Source organism: Stegodyphus dumicola, chromosome X2, assembly GCF_044657685.1.
Source record: "Stegodyphus dumicola isolate Sdum_Otavi_A_Nest chromosome X2, ASM4465768v1".
Lineage (NCBI taxonomy): Eukaryota > Metazoa > Arthropoda > Arachnida > Araneae > Eresidae > Stegodyphus > Stegodyphus dumicola.
Genome location: NC_140781.1, coordinates 155,525,705 through 155,537,751, shown reverse-complemented (window position 1 = coordinate 155,537,751; position 12,047 = coordinate 155,525,705). Strand labels below are relative to the sequence as shown.

General features: G+C 32.6%; 1 protein-coding gene across 1 annotated transcript in view; it reads left to right on the top strand.

Annotated features, from left to right (window-relative positions):
• Positions 1-10,936, top strand: part of LOC118188511 (uncharacterized) — a 68,421-nt gene extending 57,485 nt beyond the window's left edge. Inside the window, exon 7 of the mRNA XM_035358945.2 lies at positions 10,396-10,936. Within this exon, the coding sequence (XP_035214836.1) occupies positions 10,396-10,484 (89 nt within the window). The 3' untranslated portion in view covers positions 10,485-10,936. The remainder of the gene's footprint in view (positions 1-10,395) is intronic.
• Positions 10,937-12,047: the final 1,111 nt, after the last annotated feature.

Genomic DNA, 12,047 nt, shown 5'->3' with positions numbered 1-12,047 from the left:
AACATGCATAACTTAATAACATACTTTATAGATTAGTTTCATTTTTAAATATTTTGCTATAATATTTATAAAAAATATTTTAAGTATTAATTATTTTAGTAAAATTTTAAACAATTATTTAGCACGTATTTTTATTACTAATTAAATTTAACGAATCAAAAGTATTTATATTAAATTTACATTTCATTAGATGAATCTACCTTAGATTAATATATTTAGATTAAATAAGGTAATGAAACATTCCAGAGTAAATCTTATGCGGACTTCAGATTCTTGAAAGGACAGATTTAGTCTCTTTTCATTCTAAAAGTATCGCTGATGAACTATGAAAAAAATGCTAAAACGACCAAGTCTAAAAGCGGTCAAATCATGCGCAGTGGCTAATCGCACCGACGGTGCGAATAGCTAACAAGCTATTCACACCACCTACGTTCGCGCATGCGCACAAGCAGCCCAGGTACCAGCATTTTACGCCGATTTCCGTAAGGCAGGCGGTAGTGAGAGCGAAGGTTGTTAACGCTAACTCAGCAATAGAAAGGGTTGTTGATAGTTCACCAGCAAGAGAATAATTCGCAAGTAATATTATCAGTTACAAAGACGAAGTCAATCTATATACATGATAATGTTCAGGAAATGATTAGATAAAATAGGGATTTAATGATGGTTCTAATTGCAAGCGAGGACGAGTAATTAGTTAAAAAATCTTTAGTGTATTGACAAAAAGGCTACAGAAATTACTTAAATTCTTTTATTTAACAGAGGAATTTTTATGCAAACTTAGACCCTATTCTTATAGCATAGGACTGTCAGAATTTATTATTCAATAAGAAAACTTCCTGAAAATGATAATATTCTTATATATTCATCACTTTTTCAGTATCCACACAGGTTTATAGGTTCAAATGCCACATTTCAAAATCAAAGTTATTTATGAAATAAAAACCTTACAAAATCTGATAAATAAATCTGATTTGTGTGTGCAAATTTTTAAATCTAAATCTCTTACATTAAATTATTTCTGTCTTTTAAATTACATCTCATTATTTATTTCAATTTAATTGATTAATGTGTTTGTACTAATATTTCAAAGTTCTTTGAAGTATTTTTTGTGTCCTGAAAATGCCAAGTATTTCCATAAAAAAAATAAGCAGGCATACAGAATAATTCATTTAATAGTTCATATAATCGCTTTTAATTTATTTCATGTCTAAATTTTCTACACAGAAATCCGCTGTGTAATTTTTAGTATCTTTTATCAGACGAAATTTTTCAAAGAGGAAGGAATTAAAAGCTTGATTGAGCAAAACACATCTTTAAAGCTAAATGTATTCTAAGAAGTACAAAAAATGTCAACACGATTTTGCACCGCCCCCCCCTTCAAATCAGTCATTTAAACTATTCAAACCGTTCGGGAAAAGTATAAACATTGCGAACATAAAAATCTGCCCTTTTTTATATATACTTTAATAAAAAGAAATGTGTTCCGTCTTTTTATACGAAAATGAACCCATTTTCCTTTCTAAACTTTTGAAAGTCGCCAACTCTTAAAAAATGATAAACTACGCCAAGGTAGAAACCCGCCTTTGACAACTCAATGCGTATGCGTGGTTAATGTTGGTGCGAATAGCTTAAGCGACTAATCGCACCGGTGGTGCGAATAGCATCGGCCCATATCATAACGTTTCAGCGACGTCGGCAAATTGTCAAGATGCAACGGCAAATATTGTGTGTCTTCGCAACGCTGTAAAGACGTTCGTAAAAGTTATCACGACCACTTTGCATTGCGAATGAATCAGTTTCTGTTGCAACCACAAAAATAAATTAATGGAAATGAAAGTACACTCACTCTGGCTTAACATAGGCAGATTAACTGCGCCCTGTTAAAAATAATTAAGTTTGTTTATTGGGAAATAACGGAAAAATTATTATTACAAATCATCAACATAAGGTACAGTAATCGATAGAAAATAAGGTTAATCTTCAGATTATGGTAACTTGGCGATTTTTTGGCGAAAATTTGGCGACCAACCCAGCTACAGCAACCTGCTAGTTTTTTTTTTTTTTTTTTTTTGACGCCATTTTGTTTTCACGAAGTAAAGGCTTTTTTTTTTATTTTTTCGCCTCAGCATTTTTTTCCAACAAACTGCTAGCCGAATTACGCTTATGCTAGAACTTTTATGGAACAAAAGTACTTAATCCTGACGAAGATTAGGTGCGAAATTGGAAGGAAGTGCAGAATCGCCCACTGCTTGCCGCGTTTTTAAGAATTGCACATACACGGTATCCATGTACACGTCGACCTATTTTCACTTAAAAAACATCCCAGAATTGCACAAAAATGGCATTGCGCACACTCTTGACTTTATCCATGTACACTGCTAAAGTCCTAGCTAGTAACCTTTATCGTCTTACCAACATGTCGCCAAACTACCTGTTACCATATTCCAAAGATTAGCCGAAAATAATAATAGAAGAAACGGGAAAGAATAATGCGTGAAATAACACCAGGAATAGCAGACAGTATCTGGCAGATGAATTCCGGCAAAAAGCCTAAAATTTCTAACCGACTTTTTTAAGCGAGTTTGAACTCAATGACACTGGTTTTCGTGTAAATATTGTTCTTTAATGCCATTTATTATTTAGTTTCTTCATTTCTAATGATATTTATTCTTCCACTATTTAGAATGTGTTCCTTATTTTCAGAGTTGATTCAGTTTACGCAACCAAATGAAATAATTCTCCGGATTATTCGGCTTTAAAATAAACGTAAAATTTCAATAGTATTTTTCTATTAATCATAATATAGGTTATACTTCTTTTCTGAGTTTTTTTTTAACCTGCCCTCGGATAAACCGTGTTTTCTAGTTAACCGTAGATGTCATCCTTTGTACTATCCTGGTTGATCGGGAGTTGACTAAAAAAAAAAAAAAAAAACGAAAATAATTCTTATATGCCTTATATGTATATATACAAGCTACTGTTCGTGAGAATTTCAAGTAGACCCAACAGGATTTTTGGCCTTTTTTCCTTTCTTGAAACTATTATCAACTTGGCTGTGTAGTTGAACATCCTAATACAGATTTTTGTTTCCTCAAATCGAGCAAATGTAGGAGCGAGAAGCTGAGTTGTAATCTTCTTTCAACAAGATGTGGCACTTTACGAATCATATATGGGACAATTTGAATCTTTGATTTCAAAGATGATGAATTGTCAAAAATCAACTTATTCCATGACCCACAGGAAATACGGATTTTACTTTACTAGACTTCTTCCTCTAGGGCTTTGTCAAATGAGATTTACAGTGAAATAATAATCTTTACTACCTAAAGAACAGAATCACAGAAGAAACTGTAAACGTTGGCCTAGACCGTTTTGCAGTATGTCTGGACCGAAACTAAATATCTCCAAAACGCCTGCTGTGAATGGTGTATATATTAGAACTTATTAATTATGTAGATTTTTTTGACTAACTGAATTCAATAAAAGCACTTTCAAATAGAAATTTTAGGCTTTTTGCCGGAATTCATCTGCCAGATACTGTGTACTATTCCTGGTGTTATTTCACGCATTATTTCACGCATTCAGTCTTTTTCACATAACATATATTTCACAGAGGTGGCTTGAAGTTCCAGAATTTATTCAAGGAAACCTTATATTTCTATATATTATATATAGATATATAAGGTCTATAGGACCATATTATTAATTATTTCCATGTTATAATTATATCTATAGGACCATATTATTAATTATTTTTAATATTTTTATATCGTTCATATAAAATTATTAATAATTACAATATTTACATATTATTAAGAAATTATTAAAATAATTCATGTAAGTTAATAAACAAATCCAGTTATGCAAAATGTATTATTTTTGATAAATTGCTTGAAACTAATTTCATATTCGGATTTCATATTTCAAAATTTTTCTTTAATTTAGAAGCAGGTATTAAAATTTTATGATTAAATACATAGGTTATTTACACACTTTTAGAAAGAGTTTTCTGCTTTATAATTAATGTTTAAAATTATAGCCTACGGATCTTCTCGGTATCCGTCAAAATCATCACGTAAACTACATCATGGACGAAAGCGTCGCGGAGAAAACAAAGCTAGGCAGAAGCGTCATCGTAAAAAACATCGTGGGAAGAAACAAAACAAGGAGAAAACATCCCAGTTCTAAAATATCATGGTAGAAAACTTTCGACGACGATGTTTTTTAAACAGCGAAAGTTTTTTTTTAAATATCTTTATTCGACGACGATGTTTTGTACTACGATGGTTTAACACTGTGATGTTTTCTCCTTGCTTTGTTTTCTCCCACGATGTTTTCGCCTTGTGTTGTTTTCTCCTCGACGTTCTAGTACACGATGTTTTCTTATGTAACTTTCTTCTTTGCACTGTAAAGCAACACTTTAAGGTAAAAGGGCATCCCCTACACTTAAGAAATGTATTTTCTTCCAACTCTTTTTCACTGCTCACTAAGTACTTACATATGACAAATTGTATAAAAAGTACTTACATACGAGAAGTACTTACAATGAAATTAATGAATTTAAAATATTTAGTGGTCGTATCGCCTAGAGTCCGGCCGCCCGCGTACTTTTACGCTCTGCACCCCCTATAGGAAAGGCCCTGCTTTTCAGATAAATTTTTTCATCAAGAATCCTTAATATATAAATGTGTTTTTATATCCTCTGCATTTCTCATTCTTTCATTGCCAAATGTACTTTAGCTGATGATAGAATACTTATAAAAAAATTTTCGATAAAACTGAATCCTCTAGTACAGGGTTCTTGAACTGTGGGTCGCAACCCCCAAGACGGTCGCGGGACCTGCAGCAGGGGGTCTCCAAAAATTTTAGCAGTTTTGATATTTCTTTAACTTATTATAACAATTTTACATTTACCAAATATTTTTACACAATGTATCTGAAAATAGATAAAGATAAGACAATACAGACAAAGTAAAAAATGAAAACGCTTCGACGCATTCTTTTTATAATATAAACGTTCATTTTCCTTGCATTGCACGTGACGCTGTCATTTTGTCTGTTACATATTTAAAATTTTCACATTGTCTGTGTCTTAAAATTAGAAGTTAATGACCTAAACTGCAATAGTATATTACAGTACAAGTGAAAAAATTGATAGTTTTACTCACATGTGTGTCGGATTTGCGCAATACTTAAGGAGTCCCACAAAATTTTTGTAAATATTATGGGGTCCTGGGGGTCGCGAAAAAATCTCAGTGATAAAAAGGGGTCGCGACTGAAAAAAGAAACCCTGCTCTAGTATAAAGATGTTAATTCCAGGGCAATTTGAACATTCTGGCCTCGCCTTTCCCATTATGTATGCAATTTAAATTTCAAGTTATTCTTTTTTGCTATCTTCTAGATAAATGTAAAATTATAAATCGACTTATTTTGTGACAACAGTCCTCCTTTTTACGTGATAGTTTTCTTTCAAACCACGCAGAAGAACACTTTTAAGAAAGTAATCGTATTTAGAACCCTTGCATGTGTTACGTAGAGGAAAAAAAAAAACAAATTTAACTTTTAAAAAGTGACTTCTTCTTTTGGTGCCACGACAAAAAAAAAAAAAAAAAAAAAAAAAAACTCAGTAATCATAATCTTAAACTTTCAAATCAAAGAGAAATCAAAGGAAAATATCCTCCCTGGTGTTTTGTTAAAATAAAGATTATTTATAAAAACCAAAATTCGAAAATGCATTTCCACAACAAAATCTTTAACACGCTATCTCTCACTAAATTAAAATTAATTCAGATCTCATTGAAATTTCTAACCTGAAAACACACGAATTTCAACACAAATCTAGAGATAGCCCTAAAAAACTTAACATTTAAAATACCACTCAGATCTCTTCAAAACACCAAGGAAAGATACATCTCACACTTAAGAAGTCTACTCATCAAAATCATAATAAATTAAGTAAGCCAATCGTATAGTCACCAACACTTAAACTGATTTTCCTACTACCGCAATATGGTTACCCAGGTTCGATAAAATAACCATGTTCCGTAAGGATCACATGGGTGACCTACAGTAGACCACAATTTCACTCAAAGGAAACAATAATAAAAATAATAAACACATTTATTGAATATTCCCACACATTATAATTTAAGATAGCTGTCCAGACTACTCCTACAAAACATAATCTTAAAATTTACTTATTATTTCAATCTCATTTTTTTTACATAATTGACGTCATACAAAATCATAGTGAAACCCCTCAATATTAATCTTTTTAAAACATGAACTCAAGAATTAAACTCATCACAATTAAACATTTAAAACATAGCTAACACTTTCTCAACTATTTATTATTCATAACAATTTCTCAACTATTGATTCATTGATTAAAATAGTCGAATTCTAATCTACATAAAAAAAAGGTCAGCTAAGCTTTAGAATTTATTACTTCAAAATCCTAAAAATTACCTATAAAAGAAAACAGAGTAAAAATAAAAATTTTTGCTCACAGAATCCGCGTACATTAGTCTGAGAGCCTCGGGGAGGTGCCGGGATCCAGTCACAAAACGTCGAAAACATAACAGCCAAACATCATCGACGTCCGGAAAACCGATACTGATGTGTGTTCATAGCATAACGAGAATTCTCTTATAGCGCCCGCACTATTCGGTCCAGCAGCAGTTAACTCCAAAAAAAATAATAATAATAAGTCTCCCCTTTTATTTCGAAGACCCTCTGAAGATAACGGAAGGAGATGGAAAGCAGGAGATGACGACTTCCCTCTTTTTCCATATTTTTCAAAGCAAACTGGAACTTCAGCGCGAGCAATTCAGAACTCAGCTCTTGCACACATAGAAAACGTCAGAGACATCATTAAGACGCTGGGCCTCTTAATCATGTTCCCAGATCTTTTTGCCAATTACGCCGAAATTTAACCGCAAGGAGCCCGCGACAAGCTGGGACCGGTCAGCGCTGCCAGTGCCACGGAGATCATTAATATTAACCGTAACCGCGGTCGCCCCAAGGGGTCGCCGGGTAACGCTCCTCTCAAATTCGATCAAACTGGACCAGATCTCACAAAAACCTCGCGAAAATCCCTCTTCTTCTCCCTTGCAACGACTTAAGAAAACTCGGTTTAACCTCACCAAGAAACGCCACAAAATCACTATTGGCTCAAACAACACTAAAATTAAAAATTTAACCAATCTTAAAGAAACTTGGACTCCCTCTAGCCAACTCGAAAAAAGGTAACAAATAGCCTCTAAAATTCTCAGAAATTCAGAACTTTCTACAAGATGACAGACCCTTTCTTTCCTACGCAACAGAAGAATGTTTTCAACCTATAACTCTGTCAAAAAATGGCCGCCTCTTAGAACTATTCGCCTCTGAACGAGCAAAACACGTGTTTTCAACCCCCCGCGAAAAGAGGAAATGAAGCTGGGCATTCTGACCCCTAACCTCCAAAAAAAAGCCAACTCGTGAGAAATGGAAATACACCCGCGCCCTTTTAACTGTAACACATATTCTGCCAATTTTAAAAGAGCTTTGCCGTAAAGATTAACAATATTAAATATTATACATTAATTTTTAAATAAGCACAATACAAATTCATTAAATACAGTAAAATAATACGCAATAATTATACACAAAAAAATACATAAGAATTTTCCATAACAAATGCGGTCGGAGGGAGTATCTTTTGAATAAATTTTTGTGAATATTTATTCAAATATTATGAATAACTTGAAATGCAATTAGTAAAGATTTAAACAGGATTTCAATGCAGAGTTTTCTGTTTGATTAGGGAAGTAAACTTACTTTGTTTTACTTAGCCACTTCTCCACTCAATAAAATTCAGTAAACCGTCCAAAAGCGGTCTATTTTTTTAAAACAGAATTTGAAAGAAAATTGCATTTTTAGATTAATTATATGTGAAAAATCACTCATATATCAAAAATAAAGTATGTATATCTATAAACAGAGAGATACATACATATAACAATTACAATTACCGCTGTAGGTTGACTTTCTGAATACACGGAAGTATGAATACAACCTTTTCAATACACGTAAGTAATAAGATTATGAAAGTTTATTAATTTGTAATAAAACTTTACAAAAGGAAACTTTTAGCAGATGCAACGCAATATATCTGCAAGAAAGCAGATGTTTCACTATGAATTCAATAAAAAGAAGGAAAGGAACAGAAAAGAAATGGAAAAGAAAAAGAAACCTGCTAACTTTCTTTCTTACGGTCAGCTAACGCCATCTAGAAACAGAGTACAGGATAATCAAAAACTAAAACTTTGGAAATGAGAAAGCAACAAACACCACAAGCCGGCCCGTCCAATAAACGCAATAGTATCAGTTGGTTCTTTCTCTTAAAAATCTATTATCGTTTTATACCCATAATACTTACATTTGTCCTATTAAAAGGTAGAAAAACTTTACTGACTTTATATTGCGTAGTGAACCGATTCACGGTTCCCTTCTCGTTACTACATTACATAACGTTCGCCTGCTAATACACTATGAACCAAAAGTTTTCTTGTTTACGTTCATTCCTCTGCAAAGCAGCGCCATGTACTTCCTTTAATTTCAGCACTCCCCACCCGTGAACACTTAAGTTTATACAAATCGAATATATAGTAGATCAATGCTGCAAAACAACCACACTGTTTAAACACCATCTCAAATTGCAAATAACAATCGAGTAATAGTTAAACACATAAAATCAAGACAGAAGAGAAACTTGCCAAAATAAAACATAAAATAAGCAACGCAACAACCTTGTGCTTGGTGTAAATTCTAGTCAAGACTCTATCGATTTCGAGGACAAACAGTTACAGGTCCCTCTTCATCAGGAGCAAAGAAATCTGCAACGAAGGTTTCCAAGTTCCGCTGGATGCGCCGCTGATTAACTTGCAGGATTTGCAAGTTTTGTTCCGGCTGTCTGAGTTAGTTGCTATAGAGCGCTGAAAGTAGGAGAATGCATGAGTGAGACCGTTAGTCAGGATTGCAGATGTTGAGAGGGCGTGACTGCCTTGTCACGTGAGGTGTAAAGTAGTCATTGATAACGTTGCGAGATTTCAGGTTAGAAAAGCTGAAAAAAACATTAAATATACAAAATTGCAGAAATAATTACCTAAGAGGGAAATTTTGGTATATTTCCGTTTCGCCGGCGCAAGTCTTGCCAACAGACTTTGTTGGCGACAACATACAATATACACATAAAACATGTTAGCAAGTGTTAATGCTAAGAATTTTTTATTTTGAAGGCATAAAGATTTTAATATGGTTTAAAATTTTGTAAAAAGCCAATAAATAAAAGCAATAAATTTGTAAAAAGGCATTTATTTAAGAATTTACAATGCTTTAATGGTTCAACATCCTGATTCGCCGGTTCTTATCACGTGACCCCAAGTGATCTCATCTCACGTAAACTACGCTAGAAATCTCAGTAATTATCTACATTAATTTCAAGTTAAATCTTAATTTAGAATAAAAGTTTAAATGCAAGAATTATTTCAATTCGTACGAATAGCTTACTCAGAAATTACGTAAAACCGCAGTGCTTTACTTTGCTAGTGCATTCTGATTAGAACTGATGAATTTAACACTTGATTTTGCCTTTTCTATATTTTCTCCTTCGGGTGAGCGGTGTGATTGCATTCTAATTGACTTAATTACCGCGAATTGTCTTAGAACATAAAATTTAACTATCTTGTAAAAATTCTATGTAATTGTATGCCAATATTGAAAGAAACAATCAATCTGATAAAAAATGGCTGCGACTTGTTTTGAAAATGAGGCGTAAAAGGTTACCCGCGAAGATATTCCGTTTGGCATCAGTTGTACCATTCTTGGCGACTTTATCGTTTGCGCCGGCAAAACGGAAAAGTACCGAAATTTTTCTAGTAATTATCAGAGTATGCAACGAAGGGAAAGTCACTGTTGTATTTATACCCAAAAAGAGTAAAGCGAAAGAGAAGGTAGCGCCATCTGTCAGCAGAAATAGTAACGAAAATCTTCTTTAGTTAATGACTTAATTAACTAAACAAGATAAAGCTTGTTTAGTTTAAGACTTCATCTCCAATCCAGTTTTTCCTAACACTTTTAAAACTCTATTAACTTAATTTTTCAGATTTCAGAAATATTTATTTCGACTATTTACAAAAAAAGAGTTGCCGTTATGATGTACAGTTAAAACTGTTAAACTTTTGATTTTACTGATTAGGATTTACTAAATTCTGTGTCTTCAGCTTGAAGCACTAGCCTCTCATGATTAATATTTAAGTTTAGAAAGAATTAAATTTTCCGACTAATATTTTAATTGTGTTTGTATGGATTTGCATTACACACAAATGCATTTGTATAACGAAATTTTTTTTACAGGAAATATTATTCAGTCATCTTGGATATTGTATGCTCTCCATGCTATTGTTCTATATTGTGGAGCAAGAAGTTTTCAGAAAATGTGCTAAAGACTTTTTCAAGATGATTAAAAAAAAAAAAAAGAAGAAGAAGAAGAGTTGAACAAATTTGCCAACACATGTCTTTAGTTCCATTTTAAACCAGCTACGAAAATTTAACTTCTATTTCAATAAATATGCTGACTGATATGTGTCATACATTTTGAGGAATGCTAAAATTAAACTGAATTTTTTTTCATTTGTTTCCCCTTTTTCGGTAACACCATCACAATGGAAAATGTCTTCACACTATAGAGTCTTAATATGAGATCCTTATTATGTAAAACTTCTATTAGTCTTACACAGATACATTTAAATGTATTTATTGTTCTTCTAGTAATACATATAATGGTGATAAACTGCTAATTTACGTTTTTACATGCTGTTAAATTTCAATTTATGATGGGCTTTTACTATGTATTGTGTATTGTCTTGTTGATTAAATAAAGTATATGGATATTACAGACGTTTGTTTCTTTAATTGGTTATGACAAATAGCAGAAAGGCTATCTGCCTGAGGGAAGGGATGCCTTCATGGAAGGCTTTCTAGAGGAAACTGGTTTGTATTCACATTACATATGGTAAAAACCACGAAAAGCCCGATGCAGCCAGCCCATTTACTAGGATTTGAATGCAGGTGAAGCTTTCAATAATTGCAATATGTAAAATGTATAATTGGGCATGTTTAGGAACAGAGTACTGATTATTAATCAGAATAAAGTAAAAAGAAATACACTGCTCGATATTGGGCAGTGTATTTCTTTTTATTTTTTTATTTCTTATTTTATTACTTTTTATTATTTTTTCATTATATTTTAAATTTTTATTTTATATATTTAGCTGCTTTTTATATATTTATTGCTGAAAAGCAATAAAATATTTTTTAGAAAAATTCAGAGCTTTATCAGAAATATTGATCAAAGTTTTAAAGGGGGGATATCAGTATAAAAGAAATACACTGAAAAATAGATAAAATGCTACACCATGAAGTTGTGAATGCAGTACCATGCAAATTGTAGAGTGGATGCACTGATGAAAGTTATGCAGATAATTAAAACTTCTGGCCAATTACGCGAACAGCATGAGTTATACAAACAGAAAACTAAGATGTGAAATTGCCATTTATGATGTCGTCCAGGGATAAATAGAAAGGGCTAGCTCATTTCTTTGTTCGACACCTCGCCGACGCGAGCCTAATGGGGGGACTTAACAGGCAGTAATCTGACGTCACTATGATGCCACCTGTTCTGATTTCCCGCGTTTAAAACTGTAGTTTCATTCAGCTGGGAGACGATTTTCTAGAGGTTACATATCCCAAATTAATTTTAATCATATATATATGTTTTCTAATAATGTATATATTTAAAATAATTTATATATATGTAATTTTAGTCAGTTTTTATTTTAAATTCTATATTGTAAAGTACCGTTTACGTAATATGGCATTTTGCACTGTAGTAACGTGCTGTAGCACTTACAAAAGTACTAAAGGATGAGATATATTATTTCATGGGACCAAAGGATTCAATTTAGATTTTGCTTTTGACGAAAGAATGGATACACAAATGTCAAAGA